Below are 17,109 nucleotides of genomic sequence, written 5' to 3'. Positions count from 1 at the left end.
CGCGGGTGACTTTTGGAATCTGGACAGGAATTCCAACGCTCTGCAATAATAGTCATCATCATAAACAGTTGGTGGTCCCTGTGTTCAGGAAATTAGTTTTCAGGGGCCAGACCTCTGCTGTGGTGGAACACACCCCTCCTTCAGAGGGAGAAACTGCAGAGTATGTGTTTCTATAAAACCACAGCTAATTCTCAGAGCCATATGAAAGAGCCGCCATCCAACTCTGAGTTGGAAATGCCCCTGAAATGGCAGTTTGGAAAGCAGTGGCCCTAGTCCTCCATGAGCCACATTATCTAATTACTTCAGTTCAAATTTGGTTCGGAGGGTGAATAAGTCAGTTTAGACTTTGAGTCAAGGATTGGAGTCCGAGAAGAAAAAGAAATGGAGTTGGATGGGGCCAGTGTGAACCCTGGTACTTGCTGAGAACCTCAAGCCAGCCCCTCCCCCTTCCTCAGCAGCACTCTTTTCAGGGCAGGGGTCAAGGAGTACACAGCCCACTAGCATCATGTATCCCTAATCCTCTAGTCATAGCTGACATGACCAAGAGTGGACCAAGCCAGGCCAGTTAAATACTCTCTCCTGAAATTCTGGAGTTGGAAATCAAATACCCTAGTGTGTTTCCGTTGGGAACTATACCCAGGAAGACTCACTTTCATGGATAAGATATAGAGTAAGAGCCAGACAAAAGAGTATGGGAAACTTGGACCTCATTCTAGAGAGAAACAGCTTGAGGAGGTGGCTCCACATGAAGAAGATGGCAAAAAAAAAAAAAAAAAAGACCACTCACCCAAGACATTGAATTTCTTTTGCTTTAGTTAATTAACATAATGCCTTGCACGGAGCTGCTGCTGAATAAAAGTTTGTGGACACTTAAATTAAAAAAACAGGTGGAGATCTAACCACAGTGTAGATTTAGGAGAGAAATATGCAGTGAGCTGTTCAAAATCAGGAACCAGATTTATACAAATTTCAAAAACAGGAAACTATCAGAATAGTGGTTACCCTTAGGGAAACAGTATGTGGAAGGGGGCACAGGGTTTTCTGGAATGTTCTGATTCTCAATCTGGGTGCTGGTGACATGGGTATGTTGAGTTTGTGAAAATTCCATAAGCCATATGAGTATGATATATGTATATATCTGAATGCATGGTACATGTCAATGAAAAGTTTAAAAATGAAACAAATAGGGATCCAGGTCTTGACTGGCCCCAAAGCCCACATGATACAGTTCTGGCAGGGCTTCAAGGTCCCACCTACCTAGCATTTTCATGCAAGAGATATCTAATTAAAATATATAATCAAACTGGCCTGGAAGAGTAAAGGAATCAGGGGGCCAAGTCACAGGAGAGCAGCCTTGTTCTGAGTAGGGTTTAGAGTAGAGAAGAGCTCATTGCAAAGAAAACAATCCAAATGGTGCGATAATAATGTGTTAGGTTAATGTTTTAAACACAGACTCACAAACACACAAACATGTGTACACCTGTTCATGTGCTTTGGACCTTTTGATAAATTTATAATAATTATAAAGGTAATAATTATTGAAACTTTCTACATGGCTGGTACTGTGGCTTAGTCATTAAATAGCTTAAGTATCAGAACAACCTGGCGAAGTGGGTATTATTATTTATCCTCATTTCTCAGACGAGGAAACTGAGATACAGAGAGGTTTAGTGACTTGGCTAATGTCACAGAACTAATAAATGGCAAAATCGGTTGGTCTAATTTTAAAGCCTATGTTTTTAAAATAAGCACTTTTCAACTCCCCAGAAAGGTACAAACAGAAGTGTGTATCCTTGATTTCTCTTTGTGAAATATAAGACAAGAATGGTTCAGTTTTATTCATCAGTGGATTATACAGAAGACATATCTGGTAGCAAGAAAAGTGAGCTTGTTTGTTTCAAGGGGTAAATAGGAGATAATCTGCTGATCATTTCCCCAAATGTGAAATGTTGGAGGGGAAGTGACAGACACAGTGTTTCTGTTATCACACTTAATCCTCCTAACAATTTTATGACATTGGTATTCTTGTCTCTAGTTTGCAGAAGTAGAAACTGAAGCAGGGAGAGATTAAGGGCCTTCGTCCCAATTCAGACTCTAGCCTGGGTGATTCCATATCCCAAGAAGGCATTTCCCCCACAAACAAGGCAATCTACATCCTGGTATTGACTTCTGAAACTGAACCCACTCAACTGTTGCATTGGACAGGATGGCTGGAATACAGCCTGGCCTCACACTGGATCAGGTGTGCTCAGTGATTGGGCTGTGACTTCTCAGGCTTCTGTTTGTCTCTGGCAATACTAAGGCACCCAGGCCCCCCAACTTGGCAAGTACGAAAAAGAAATGACACTGAGGGGCAAACCCACACTGGCTTCCCTATAATGGAGGAACCCAGGAACCAGAGAACAATTGCCAGCACTCACTCGTGCCTTGGAGGAATTTGGCTGATGCCTGAGAAGTCACAAGCCATACCAGCTTCTCCAGAGGAGAGAGGGACATGAGTAAGAGCTTCCCTGCTGAGCTCACACCTGGGGGAAGCATGTCATTCCCAACCAGTAGCTTATCGTACTTGTTCAGACTTCAAGGCTGACGGACAAAGAGCAGAGGTGAAAACAGGCTAGAGTGACTTTGGCTTTCTTCTCTTAGCTGAGAAGGTACTGGCTGCTGGCTTTCCTATTGCTACCAATGACATGTAATTATAAGATATTACAACTAATTTTTAATGCACACATGAAACATCTGTTTACTCAATAAACCTGTGTTGTGGGTCTACTCCCATCAAGCACTGCGAGGGCTGATATAGTCTAGTGGCCAAGAAGGTGAACTTGATGCCTGTCTGAATTGGGTTCAAGTCCTAGCCTTAGCCTTGTTCGAGCCTAGTCTAGTGAGGGTCCTTTGCTGTTATTATTTGTTTTACTACTCAGTGGAAGTCCTAAGCTCAGTGCTAGTGGCAGAGGGGTAGTACTCAAGGATTTTTTTTGTGCTAGGAGAGGCATTAAGACAAGTATACAAATAGCCTATGATTGTGAAATATGGAAAGTACAGAATATGACAAGTAACCTAACAGGTAATTCAGAATCATAAGCCTGTCCCTTTCAAAATTGTCCCTTGAGAGGCCTCATATTTACATTGTTGCTGCTAGTTAAAGGAGTTTTTGAACATGTATTGAATTATTATGTTAAAAGTAAAATATGGAAAGTACATAAAGTATTTCAGAAATTTCTCATAATTCCATCATCTAAGAAATTATAGTCAATATTTTGCTATGTTCTTTTATTGTTATTTTTTTCCAAAAGTATTTTTGAGCTCCACACTTAGAGCCTCTGTTTCCTTAAACTCTTGTTGCACATTATTTTGACTTTGCCACCAGTCAAATCTTTATCCTCTGAAGGTAGGTTGGTGTTCTGTTAATAACCATTAGCCATCAGGAACCAGGTGTGGCAAATTTGATAAGTGATCAAGCTGGGGACATGTTGCTTCTGGTCCAAACACAGGATGGTAAAGTAATGAACTAATTGTATTGCATGGCTTGTAATATAGCACTAATGGCAGTTCCAGGGGGTAGCTTGAAATTTTGAGTTTGCCTCAAGCAATGAAATAAAGGATCTCATGGAAGGCTAGAATGCTGGGTTGCTAGTTAAATGTCTGGTGCCCAGTGTTATGCCCAACAAATGATAGGTACCTAAAAACAGGTGCCCAGGAGGACACCACTTTATTTTTTAATTGATTTTTAATTGCTGTGTGGCTTTGGGTAGTGCATATGCCATAGTGGATTTCCCTTCCTCTGAGAGACTCAGGCAATTATAAGCCCTCCAAAATTTTCTGTAAGAAACTCAGGAATATATCTGTAAATAACAATGAAGAAGAACAAGAGTGTTAACACTTTAATTATATAATTCATAAAAATATTCTACTTACGCAAATTATACCTTAAAGATGTGGCTATATTCCCTTTTGACCACCATATTCAATCCTAGTCCCCCTCCGCCCTCCTTAGAGGAAGTGAATTCAATTATCAGATTAATGTACAACTTTCCAAATTTTTTATTTGTGTGTATATACATATATATGTGTATGTGATATATATTATAGCAGACATATAATTTTTAGTATATTGTATCACTGTATGTATGATTCACTGCTTGTATTTTTCACTCAACTGAATGAAAACTGACCACTTTGAAGGGTCAGTTTTCATTTAGTTGAGTGAAAATTTAAACATTTAAGTTCTGGTTCACTTTCTTTTGATATAAGCTCTTGACTTCATAACCAGGTCTTCCATGGCATTTGTAAGAATTAAGAGTAGCCAAAGAAACCAGCAGAGGCACTAAGAACTTCCACACTCTGCTAGCCCTAAAATTTATCAGCCCAGTATTGTACATCTGACAGTGGCACCAAGGAATGTACTATGGGCTGATGTCAAACTCCAGGATTAGAGCCATCCTAAGACATTCTCATTATCTTTTATGACCCATGATGCATCTGTCCTCCACAATGTATCAGGCTTCTTGAGGACATATTTCTATTTCCAGCTCGTACCATCTTTAGGGGATAATGAGTTTAAATGAGTTATATCTGCTACGAGAAAGGTGTTTGCATCCTCATTACCATCATTTGATCTAGAACATTCATTGGACTCTGTGTCCCATCTTCACATATTTTCATGGATAGCAAAAGAAAATTTTGCTCCAGGGAAATATATGTAGACATTTTCTTGCTTCCATCTGGCATAAACTGTGGAAGGAGAAGGCTGAAGTTGGGAGCCAAGAGTAGAATCATCATAACAAAACTGTCTGGCATCAAGAGACACAGATCCAATGGTTTTCTCCAACCTCTTCCCAAGGCAGATGTCACACATCTCAACCAGGATCTGTAACAGCTCCACAGTTTGGGGAGGAACAAGAAAAGGAACAGAGCTAGTAATGAAATGAATCCTGCAAAAAAAAAAAAGCCTCCCTTGGGTGATATTTTAGGACATTAGCTCAGACTGCCTTGTCCTCAGTCATCTCACTGGCATTTAAGTAGCCCCTTGGGTTACAGATCATGGCAGGTGCTGGTAAGTAAAGAAGGCCATGCTAAAAATACCCAGCCTCTTCTGGAACTCTGCCGGAAGCCCCGGAGCTCCCTCCTTGAGCAGCAGGATCTCAGAAAAAGAACTGAGAGCTTCCTCTGTCTCAAGTAGTAAGAACTCTGTCTCGAGAAGCAAAAAAGGTCTGGCTCTCCCTACTCCATTGGAGTGACTGAGGCAGAAATGGTCCCTTGGAGAAATAGCTTTCCTATTGAGAAATAGCAGTTCCTACTAAATCGAGAAAAGAGTAGATGTGGATAACAGAGTGGCAGTTACCAGAAGGGGAAGGGAGCACAAATATATGGTATTGGAAGGAAACTAGACTTCAAGTGGTGAGCACTCAGTAGAGTACGTAGATGTTGAATTATGTTATACACCTGAAAATTACATAATGTTATTAACCAGTGTTACTCCAGTAAATTTAATACTTAAGAAAAAGAAAACAGGCTCTCTAAAGAGAAGCCAGGGTCCCAGGAGAAAGTACTTGGGAGAAGAGTTTTGCTAGTCAGCCAAGAAAGGGCCTTAACAAAAACAGGAAGTCCACTGTCCATTTTCAGTAACCTAGGCTTATCCATAGCCCTCCAAGCCAAATAACAACAACTGAAAATTAAGTTGTTGGCAGTGAGTATGGCATAGGTGCAGGAACAAAATTTCAGAAATCCCAGTTTTGAATTTCCCTAACACAGTGGCCTTCCCATAGCCTGGATGAGTTATAAGCAGGTGTCAGCGCAGGAGGCACATCCATGGGTGTTTTTACATCAGGTTTCACAGTCTATAAAATAAGAATGGAGCTCTGTTTGCCACTCAGGAGACTGCAAAGGTCACATCCACATCTGTTCCTGTTAAGGACATCAGTGGAAACTTGAGAACCAAGTACAAAAACATAAAAATGAACAGGTGGCATCCAATATGAAAAGAATGTGGGATTTGCAGGGAAGTGATCATTAAAACCACTCCAAAGTTTAGATGTGGCCCCTGAGGCTGGTTCAGGTCTCTGGACCGCAAAGCCTGGGGACGCTTTCATTTCTGCACAAGATGAGGCTTGAAGAGGCACTAGATGCTGTCCTGACTACATCATTTGTCTTCATTTCCCCGCAGAGGTACTGCCTGGATTGATTGGTGGCTCATTGCTTTACAAATCCAAGGGTTTTGAGGGAAGCAGGTGTGGATTTCTAATGATTACCTTAAACTCTCTTGGAGCTACTAAGAACAAAATTAACATACTTGCCTTTATTTGTGAAGAAGTCCTTTTTGTCCTACCTTGGGCCATAAACACAAGAGTATAAAAGGAAGCCTTCCTTGTTCCAACCACACTTTCTCACCAGGTTCTCCCATCAGCCAAGTGTGGGGGTGGGTCAAGGAGCCCAGGATGTAGTACTAACTATGCTCTCCCACACCCGGACTCATTACTACCACCTTTAAAGCATGTTCATATGTAGAATAGACTTCTGGCAGCCTCCTCTCCTCTCCCCTTCACAGTATAATGTTTTGCTTTTAAATATGAAATCAAATATTAATATTAACACAGGCTGGAGAATGGTTAATAAAAAGAGCACTGTTGCTGGGAGCTGGGACATCTGTGTTGTCCCTGCACTGCCACCTCCCAGTTGAGTGATCTTCAGCCAGTCGCTGCCCTTAATTTTCTAATCTACAGAGTGGGAATAATAGCACTCATCCTGATGCTGTTCTAAGGTGTTGTGAGGATATAATGAACTTGAAAGTACCTTTTAAATTTTACATACATAGGGAAATTGCCATTCTTGAGACAGCTAAATTTTACCCTAAGTTGGCTTGATTAAATCTCTACATAGTTGCTGCTATTGAATGACAGAAGATGAGATGTAAGACAGGAAAACTCAATGCCTGTTTTTGGACTCGAAGAACCATTTGCCTGTGCAAACCCTTCAGGTAGCAAACATACTCAGGGGCCTCACAGCAGAATCAGGACCAGCCACGTGTCACTAAGTAATGAAGAAAGGCATCCACAATGACCTAAAGGCCTTTCTCAGAATGTCAAGCCCTCCCTGGACACAGAGCATATTTTCCTAGGGTCCTTGATAGAAGCATCACAAATCCTTGAGAAAGAAAACTCCTTTGTGCATGAAAAGAACATGCTGTATCTTGTTCCATGGGACAATGAACCGTGAGCATAACACTCTACATTCCAGAACCCAGTGGAAGAAACAATTGTCTCTGGGTTTAATTATAGATTCTTCACTTTCCCTTAATTGCCTGAGTCAGTACTGTTGACTCTGGGGGAGTCTTGAACACAGGTCGAGCTCTTGCTGTTAAACAAGGTGTGACTATCAGGTAATGAGGTTTTTGTGTTGTTTTGTTTTGTTCTAAACAAACAACCCTTGACATACATATTCAAGTGAGTGTTCCTGTTAAAGGTGTCACATTAGTAAGCTAAGCTAAGCTCACAAATTTTGAGAAATGTAGTATGGCAGGTATAGGTGCTCTTATGGGAGAAAAAGGACAATATATTTAATATTAAAAGTCTCCTAGGAAACCTGAGCTATGGGATCCTCATAGCTCCCATAGGGAGACCCAGGCAGCATTGGGACAATACTAATGGTAATATGGTTGGAATACACATTAAATGGCCCGCAGAGAGACGGTTTTACCTCTCAGTATACACAGATGCGTTTCCTGGAGGAAAAGATCCGTGTCTCTTATCAACCTTCCTTGATCCCACAAACTCAAGTTCAATGCCTTGCATGCAAAAGGTGCTCAATAAATATTTGTGGGACATTTCTCCTACCCTATCACAATACTTACAGTCATTCTTCAGAAAATAAAACAGAGTCCATATTTTGAATGGAAATAAGTCTTTTGAGTCTTGTTTTGTTACCTTTCCATCCCAGATACTGCTTTCTCCTGCTTATTTGTATGGCTAATAGCCAATAAACAGTCATTCAATGAACATTTATTGAGAAATGGCAATACCAAGCTCTGGAAAAAATCTCCTGGAAATTTCACAGACATTCTTGGTATACGCACAGAACCTCTAGGCCAAGGATGTTGTGCAGGCTCCCACAGAACAGTCTCTCTCATGTAACCTCAGGAGAGAAAGGGGGTTATTATAAGGACCCCTAGAACTGAAATTTGGTCATGGTCTCCCATTTTCTTTCTCTTAATGTTGTTTCTGTTTATTTGCTATGTCTGCTCCATTCTCCATCCTCTATAACCAGACTTCTCTGCTTCCTCATAACTTAGTTGATTCATGGCTTGTTGTGGTTGTATTACTCAGGAAAAGCTAGTTATGCTTCAGTAACAAACAATCCCCAAATCTCAGTGACCTAAAATAGCAAAGGTTTATATCTCACTCTTGCTACACATCCACCAAGGGTTAGCTGAAGGGAGAGGGGGAGCTCTGCTTATCATAGACACTTGGGAACCCAGAATGATGAGCAGCAACAGTGTTAAAATGAACATGTTGAGGCACAAGCTAACTCCACAAGCTAACTCCTTAAGCGTCCGCCATAAGTAACTTCTGCTCATATTTCCTCAGCCAAAGCAAGTCAAATGACCACACCTAACTTAACTAGGGTAGGGGGTAGATATGCAATCTTACCAAGACCATGATTGGGGAGAAAGCCTAAATACTTTTGAATAGCCTTAATCACCCTCATACAGGCATCTCTAGCCCAAGATTGCAAACCCTCTTTGTTTCAGCAGCTTCAGCTAATGATTCATACTTTCCTCGTTCCTTAGCTCAAACTATGGTGAGAGAGAAACTGTGTGTCCTAGACCATCTTTGCTTGACAGGCCAGAAACTGTGTGTCCTAGACCATCTTTGCTTGATTTGTCCTTGAGTCATGGCCAATCAGCTGGAGAACAGGGATATACACTATAGCACGTGGCTATCCAGCCCACCTCTTCATTCAGAGACCAAGACATCTGTTCAGTACAGAAGAAATTGTTGTTGAAGTTAAGTCATGATGTTTTGCTTGTCTTAGCCCTTGGTGACAGAAAGATTGGGTCTGGCTAGCTGTTGGGTTATTTATGGGGCAGAATCTCAAATGATTGAGTCCAGAGACCTGCTGCATTAACCCATCAGTCTAGAGATCAATGACGTTGTACCAAGGGGTTTTAAATTTTGGCTCTGTGCAGCTCTGGTTCCATAATTGGACACCACAGTCTTTGACCTCTGAACCTATAGCCCTAGGTGAGAGGGGCAGAGTGGAGAAGAGAACCCACACAAGAAGATCTAAAAGTCTGAACCCAGAATTCAAGTCCCTTCACCATATGCCTCCAATCTACCTTTCCAGCCTCACTTCCCAGTTTACCCCCAAATAAACATATTGTCCGACCACCATCAAACATCCCCTTTTCTTCCATTGGCTTCTCTCTAACTGCATCCCTTCCTCTAAAATCAGTATAAAAACCACCACTGTTCAGAGAAGTCTTTTTCCGTCTCCTCTGACCTGGTCATTTCTATTTCTTCCTCCTCCAAATTCTTATAACTCTGCTCATGCTGAACACCTAAAGGACAAGAATGTATCTTATTCATTTAGTTATCCCAGAGCCGAGGGCTTGCCTGGTTCTCACCGAAGGTGTGTTTGATGAATTGTCTGTAGCATCAGAAAACTTCCTCTGCTATGTTAGACACAGTGGAGAAAAGTCTGTTAGTATGGTCCCTCCAGGAATTTCTCTAGTTTAATTGCCTAATTTTATAAGTGAGAAAACTGAGGCCCAGAGAAATGACTTGCCCTCTGCCACCCAGTTAGCCACAATTTACTGAGCATTTTGCTATGTGCTAGACAAAAAGCTTTTCATTATCTTATTTCTACCCTTGTAACAACCCTAAGAAGGAAGAATTTTCACACCTACTTTACAGAAGAGAAAACTGAGGCTTAAAGAGGTTGTAACATGACTAAGGCCACATTGCAAGGAGGAAGTCAGGCCAGATTCAGATCCTGGGGTCTAACTCCTAAGGGCCTACTCTTCCCCCTTATGCTGATCTCCAAGTTGAGGAGTCAGCTCCTTGTGGTTCCCTGCAACTGTATATTGCCCATAGGCCTTGAACTTAGCCAATGCTCCAGTGGCTGAGTTGACATATGGTGATTAAAGGGTTCTGGTGAATTTCCGTGCCATGCAGCCCCTATGCACACAGGTCTACTGTTCTGACCATTAGGTCAGGGTATGTTTTCCCTCCTGGGCAATTGGATTAGTGGAAGAAACATGATAAAATCCTGGAAAGGAACTTGATCTTTCTCTGAAGGACTTACAAGTTGTTTGGCCTGCCTAATCTGCTCCAGTACCGTCCAGGGAATATTCGGTATCCATGTAGTACAGGTTGTGAATTATTCTGTGGGGACTGTTAACAAGACCCTCACCGACTCTGCCTCAGCCAGTCTCAGGCAGGCCCTTGGGGCAGCCCCCTTTTTTGCCTTCCAACTAAAGCTCTGAGAAGAGTGGGCTTTTCCCCATTGGGAGCTGGAAGGAGTAAGAGATGTAGGAAAAATCCTCCTGTCTCCAACCTGAACACACTATACAAAGCTGGGCCTGTTCCTTCTCAGAGTTATGGCCTTGGCTACAACAGCTGGGATAACATTTATCCCACATTTTGGCAACCTGGTAGCTGAACACCTAACATGGAAAGAGGCCAAGTCCCTAAAATCAGTTCAAGAAAAATGATGAAGTTAGATCTGGAGGAACCTCAGGGATCATCTGCCCCCTGAATTTAAAGATGAGAAAACTGCAGCACCAAGGCTAAGTTAATTGTCACGGTCACATGGCTGCTGTTGATAAAGACCAAAGACCAAGAAGCCTGAGTCTAAACTCAATGTTCTTTCCCCTTCAACTGCCACCCGCCCACCTACACATTAACACATACACAGGCACACACAACCAAAGTAACTGGGTTCTGTGTCCTTAAAGTATTTGACAAGTCCTTCCCTGGGGAGAAGGGAACGCAGAAGACAGATTTTCAGACATTCTGACCCGCAACATCAGAGAAAGTCTCAGGAGCTGCCCCCAGGTCTTCCTCCCAACACTCCTTTGCTCTTCTCTAGTTGAGTTTCTGGGAAGCGAGCTCCCGGGATGACACCTGGCAAGCTGAGAGTGGCAAGGGATGCGCTAGGCGGGTGCCGCGAGCGCGCAGGCTTGGGTGCCCGTGCGGCGGCTGCTGGCAACCTCCGGAGCCTGATGCTGAGCGCGCCGGGGTGCCGCGGCTCAGTGGGGGCGACGCGCACCAAATACCTGCACTGCTCCCCTGGGCCCTGTGACTCCTAAGGGGCTCGGCTGGGGACCCCAAATGCAGGGCGTTGACCCCGGGAGAAAGAGGTGCGGAGGGTAGAGGTTAGCGCCTCGCCCTGGACTCAGCACCAGTGAGGCCCCGGCGCCCTTTCCCTGGCGTGCAGGTTTGGAAATCCGGCGGCCTCCGGCTGCCGCCTCCGCGGCTCTGGTCCCCATATATAGTCATATCCACCGTCAACTGGGAGGCCGGCAGGCGGCAGCGAATGGGCGAGCGGCCCCCGCGGGAGGAACGGGGAGGGCGCAGGGGGCGGAGGGAGGAGAAGGGAAAGGGGGCAGGAGAAAAAAGCTTTTCCAAAAAAGTATTGGCTGTCTTGAGGAATGTGGTCGTCCCCTTGGGAAAGTACATATCTGGGAGCAGCAGGCAGCTCCGTGCTCGCACTCCGGCTCGGCCGTCCCACCGCGCGTTCGCCTCGCCGCTCCCGCCGCAGCCCCCGGGCCCCTCGCCGCCGCCACCATGGACGCCATCAAGAAGAAGATGCAGATGCTGAAGCTCGACAAGGAGAATGCCTTGGATCGAGCCGAGCAGGCGGAGGCCGATAAGAAGGCGGCGGAGGACAGGAGCAAGCAGGTCGGCACCTCCCTGCACCCGCCGGACACCCGCCCTCTGCGGGCCCGCCCGGGTGCTCCCGAGCCCTGGGACTCAGCCTTACATCCATACCTGCCTTTCACCCCTAGGATTCGGGGAGCCACCCTCACCTTAAACGGCCAGGGACGCGCGTCTGAGGGGAGGCGGGGGAGCAAGACTTGGGCTTGTTCTAACTTTTAAGTAGCATCTGAGGACGCTCATTTCCCTTCTCTGGTTCCCAGAGCCCGCGAAGTCAATTCAAGTCCTAGAGGCACTTGATTCTCAGAATCCGGAATCAATTTTGGATCCTGGGGGGGAGAAGCGGGGCAGGGAGGCGTGAGGGTGGAGGATTGAAGGGAATCAAGTCCGTAAAGTGTTAGAAGTTCTTGCGGGCATTTGCCTGGAGAGAATACGCCCTTCAACTGGTATAGAGAAGGCGGCAGGGGTGGGGTGTGTGTCATGGAGTTTTTTCCTAAGAACAAAGATGGGACAGAATAGAGAATACGGTCCGAAAGCCAGGGGCGTTTTTTTGCATCCTCAAGTTGTGGACTTGAGCTCGCTGAGAGCTCGGCAGGAGTCTCGTCCTGGGGGGAGGTGGGGTTGCAGGGCGGGCCACGGTGCGCCTCCAGCTCCGGAGAGAGGAGGTTAGTTACCTGGGGACTCTTGAACCCCAACTCGGTGGCGCCCCAAGCCGGAGGGGCCCCAGCCAACCCGGCGCCCGTGTGTCGTGTGTGTGTCTAACACTCGGTCCGTGCCGGTCGCCCGCGCCCGCCCGCCGCTGCCCCCCAGCTCGAGGAGGACATCACGGCGAAGGAGAAGCTGCTGCGGGCGTCAGAGGACGAGCGGGACCGGGTGCTGGAGGAGCTGCACAAGGCGGAGGACAGTCTCCTGGCCGCCGATGAGACCGCCGCCAAGGTACCCGGGGCGCGCGGCTCGGCGCACTAATGGCTAACTCTATCTCTCTCTCTCTCTCTCCCTTCTCTGTCTTTCCCTCTCTCTGTCCCGCTGTCCCTGTCCTTTTGGTTCTATGCACCTACACCCCTCCCCTGCGGTATCACGCTGCCTGCTGCACCCCTCCCCCCGTCCCCCACGGCCAACTCCCAGCTGGAAGATGAGCTGGTGTCGCTGCAAAAGAAACTCAAGGGCACTGAAGATGAACTGGACAAATACTCCGAGGCTCTCAAAGATGCCCAGGAGAAGCTGGAACTGGCAGAGAAAAAGGCCACCGACGTAAGTGCACGCACACACTGCCTCCCTCACCTCCTGCCCGCGTGGCCGCTCTGGGTTCAACCACAGGGGCCAGAGAGCAACGGAGGAGGGTCACCTCCTCCCACTGGACACCTGCACATAACCCCGCCATGGCCCAGAGCACTGGATGCTGCCTTGGACTGCTGCTGCACACATTCATTTATATTTCATCCACTCCTGTCTCTCTTTTTCTCTTTCTTTGCCCCCACCTCTGGGGTGGAGGTGGGTGGGTGAGAAGCTGGGAGAATAGAGCAGCTGAAATTGGATGCTGGAGGTGAACCTTGCCTTCCTGGTGGCAGAAAACCTCTGAGGTGTCATCGCCAAGGTTTGTGCAAAACAGAATGCCTAGTTTCTTTCTTTCTTTTTGCCCTCTCTGGTGAGTGGGTGGGTAGGCAGGCCTGGTTTTCAAAGGTAGGCCTAGTCAGGATACAGAGGACCTGGCCTCTAGAATGAAGGAATGGCATGGAACTACTTTGACTTAGAATGCTAAGCTTGATGGTGGGTGCAGAGACATTGAGGCCTGCTTTCTTACTAGGGAAGTCAATCCAGTCTTTTAAGATCTGCCTGGGAAGATGATACTTGCTTGGGTCCGCAGTCTGAGGGCACTAGATCCAAAAAGTAAACTGGGAGTTATATATAGCTCAGTGCTTTATATGGTATAGTGAGCTAGCTGCCTCCTCTGCCCCCTCCCACTTGCCCCACCCCCACCTGTCAGCCTTCTGACAACCACCACATAGTTTCAGGGTTGATGCACACAGGGCAAAAGCACTCTGTCCATTTCCCTTTGGAGGATTCCTTTTAGCGGAAGAGCTTGCCTCTTCTGCGGCATAATTCAAGCCAAACATTATATTTCCAAAGGACCTTTTTTTTCCACACCGTTAGATTCCATTCTAGAACCTAATTAAGCCTGGAGGCCCAATTAGGAAAGAATTTCTTGGGAACTTGGGAACAATTCCAAGAATGTATGAGCACCAGAGAGAAACTGCCCAGAAGTTGAATTACCAAGTGCTACAGTAGAATTTTTTTATCTAAGAGTAAAATGCAAATTGCTGGAGGGTCTTGGGTCTGGAAATCAGTAAAAGCTTTTTGTGGTTTGAAAGGCTTGAAATGTAATCTCCAAGTGTGCTATGTAAATGAGAAATCCTGACATGGGACATTTAGAATCTGACCAAAAAATTTTTCAGTGAAAATCAAGATTCCTGGAAAGGAGGTTCAGGGAAATACTGATTTAGCTAAAATATTTAAGTTACAAACTACCTGGCTTTAGAAAAAGAGCCAAAGAACACATATAATTCTTGCTTTGTATAATGTAGATCAGATGTCTGTTCTGTATATGGTTAAATGGAGGATGTCTGTCTCCCTCAAATTCTCCAAGAGGACGTTTATTTAGCTTTTTCAAAAGAGCCGCTGATAGATCAAGGAGAGATATACCTTATAAGGAAAAGAATGCAGAGAATTTGAAAATAGCCCAGTAAGGCTGAAGGCAAGAGAAGGAGAAAAAAGCTACTACAATTCTTAAGGAAAAAAGATCATAATTATTGTGACTATGTGGTGCTACAGGTCTTCCATGAAAAGTCTTGTTTAAGGGAGCCTCCCAATGAGGTGGATTAGAAGTGGAAAAGAGGTTATTTAAAACCAGCTGGGGTGGGGGCGGGGCCAGCAGGGGAGGGAGAATTTTGAAACTGTTTTGATTCTTTTTTTTTCCACTGAAAAACTGCCCCTAATATGGTACTTTTTTTGGGGGGGGAGAAGGGGTAGTATATATTGTTCATCTTCTCTTTAACATTTTAGGTTGTTTGGAACCTATAGGAATATTGAAAAAGTTTGTGAAGAGTGATTCTTAACTAGTAAAAATAGTCTACTTGAACAGGAGGAGACAGATGTCACTAGAGAAAGGGGGAGGTGGGAGAGAGGTGAGTTTCCTGAGGTAGTATTATATTACATTTCTGATTAGGACATTTCATTGTCATCATTCACTACTGTAAAACATTTTTACATTTTTCTTCTACTAAAGATATTTTTTCTAATTTACCAACATACTTTACAAATCTTATTCCAGAAGTGGGCTCTTCGTAGCTTAAACGGTTATAATTGAGGAAGTAGCATCCCTGATGGTTTTGTTTTCAATTTTTTGCTGTCATTCCATCTAAGTGAGGCTGAAGGGGATAGATGGCTCCTATTTTCTCTCTGGTCCTCAACCCCTTCCCCAATAACTATGTACCTGATATTTACAGTATGTGAGTCTTTATTCCCTGTAGGTCTTTGCTTCCTAAGTCAGTGATTCTTTCAACCTTATCTAAATTGAATTGCCTAGAGAGGTTTAAAACCCGTAAATCCAGGCTGCCTAGGACAATTAAGCAAGAATCTCTGGGAGTGGAACCCAGACGTTAGTGTCTTAAAGACCCAGGTGATTCCAATGCGCAGCCAAGGCTAAGAACTGTCCTAAACTCTTCTATAATGACATCAGCATGAAAATGAACTCACCTGAAACTGACTTTCCCAGGTGTTTGAAAGCATGCCATTTAGTCACTAGTTGGCTGCTTAGAGCACTTGCAAGTGTCCAGCAATTTCCCTGGCTCCTTCTGAAGGTTCCCAGATGTCCCCTACCCCCACCCTCAAAGTTGGAGGCCACGGTTTCTACTCCTTTAGGAGAGGAGTTGTAACCTTCCCCTTGACCAGATAAACTGCGTGGAAACAAAGCGAGAGGCTCCACCTACCGGATGTGAGGGCCATTGCTGGGGTTTCGGAGAGACTCAGCCTCAGCCGAGGCTGTGAGAAAGTCCATGGAAAATGAGTCTGGAAAGCAAAGGAGTTTAGTTGTTAGGAGCTCTGGAGGAGAGGGTTGTCAGGTCTGTTTTCTTTTTCTACATTACTCCTACACTTAAACATATCAGGAACTGACTTGAAAGGTGAGAAAATAAAGGTGTGAGACTTAGCAGGCATTTAAAAACAAAGCCCAATTGGCAGAGGTGGATTCCCAGAGATTGTGCCCACGTTGGTTTTCATCCTGCTGTAGCCAGAGGCTCTCTTAGGATTTTGTCTTCTTTGGTGTGCCTTTTAAAGGCAACTCCGTCCAGCCCTAAATTGGTCAGATTCCAGAAAGAGCTCTGAAGCTGATCTAAAAGCAGAAAAGTTTGTAAGCAGAAGGGACTCTTGAGATGGCCGTTTTTACGGAAAGGAAAGTGAGCCCCAGAGAGTCTGGCGGGCCTGAGATCACACAGCTGGTTATGGGCCCCAGCATGACTCTTAAGACAGTGCCTGCCTGTTTATTAACTAAAGTTATCATTTGAGTTCTTAACTATGTATGTACAAGGTATTGAGCTAAGCGCTTTATTTCATAACCCTCACATCAGTCCAATGAGAAAAGTACTATTAACCCTACTTTTACAGATGAAGCCCAGAGAAGTCAAGTTATTTGTCCAAAGTCACACAGCCAGGAAAGAACTAGGAGCCAGATTCTAACTTGGGAAGACTTTTAGAATAGGTAGGTTTAACCACTGCAATATATTAGTGGTTTTCATTTCGTGAGTTTTGGAGTAGGAGAAGGGCTGTTGTGGTTAGAATCTTGTGTCCTGGGGTTCTTTACAACGAGCAACAGTCCCTTTGGGAGTACATTCAGGCCCCAAATCCCTCGTTCAGCTTCCCTCTCTTCTGGGCCTGGGAATCCAGGACTCTGCAGCGGCGCTCCCGCCGCCAGTAGGCGGCACCATCGCCCTTAGCAGGCAGTCCCGTTACCCCTGGACTACTCGGAGCCGGGGAGCGGTGCTGGAAGTCGAAAGAAAATCTCTGTTTGATGGCCTCCTTTTCTGCAGGGCGCAGTCCGCCAGGTGCCCCACAGCGCGCACCCGACGCCAGCAAGACTCGTTGCAACGAGCATGCGCAGCGCCTCCCGCCGTTTACAAATTCCTGGGGTCCGCGGCGCGCGCCCGGCCCCGCCCGCCACGCGCGCTCGCGCACCCGCTTGCGG

At 45.4% G+C, this 17,109-nt stretch overlaps 1 protein-coding gene across 9 annotated transcripts in view; it reads left to right on the top strand.

The window, feature by feature from the left end:
- Nucleotides 1-11,597: 11,597 nt before the first annotated feature.
- The window catches only part of TPM1 (tropomyosin 1), a 27,712-nt gene continuing 22,200 nt past the window's right edge, over nt 11,598-17,109 (top strand). For 3 of the 9 annotated variants that reach the window (XM_025038839.1, XM_015595894.2, XM_006920292.3), the window contains exons 1-2: nt 11,658-11,897; nt 12,999-13,124. In XM_025038839.1, coding sequence (XP_024894607.1) covers nt 11,784-11,897; nt 12,999-13,124 — 240 coding nt within the window. In that variant the 5' untranslated portion in view covers nt 11,658-11,783. Of the gene's footprint in view, nt 11,898-12,683; nt 12,810-12,998; nt 13,125-17,109 lie in introns of all 9 variants that reach the window. The other 6 variants (XM_006920289.3, XM_006920293.3, XM_006920291.3 and 3 more) reach the window with 6 other exon arrangements.

Source organism: Pteropus alecto, unplaced genomic scaffold, assembly GCF_000325575.1.
Source record: "Pteropus alecto unplaced genomic scaffold, ASM32557v1 scaffold86, whole genome shotgun sequence".
Classification (NCBI taxonomy): Eukaryota; Metazoa; Chordata; class Mammalia; order Chiroptera; family Pteropodidae; genus Pteropus; species Pteropus alecto.
The sequence above is the reverse complement of the archived record's forward strand: the minus strand, read 5'-3'. Positions and strand labels throughout refer to the sequence as shown.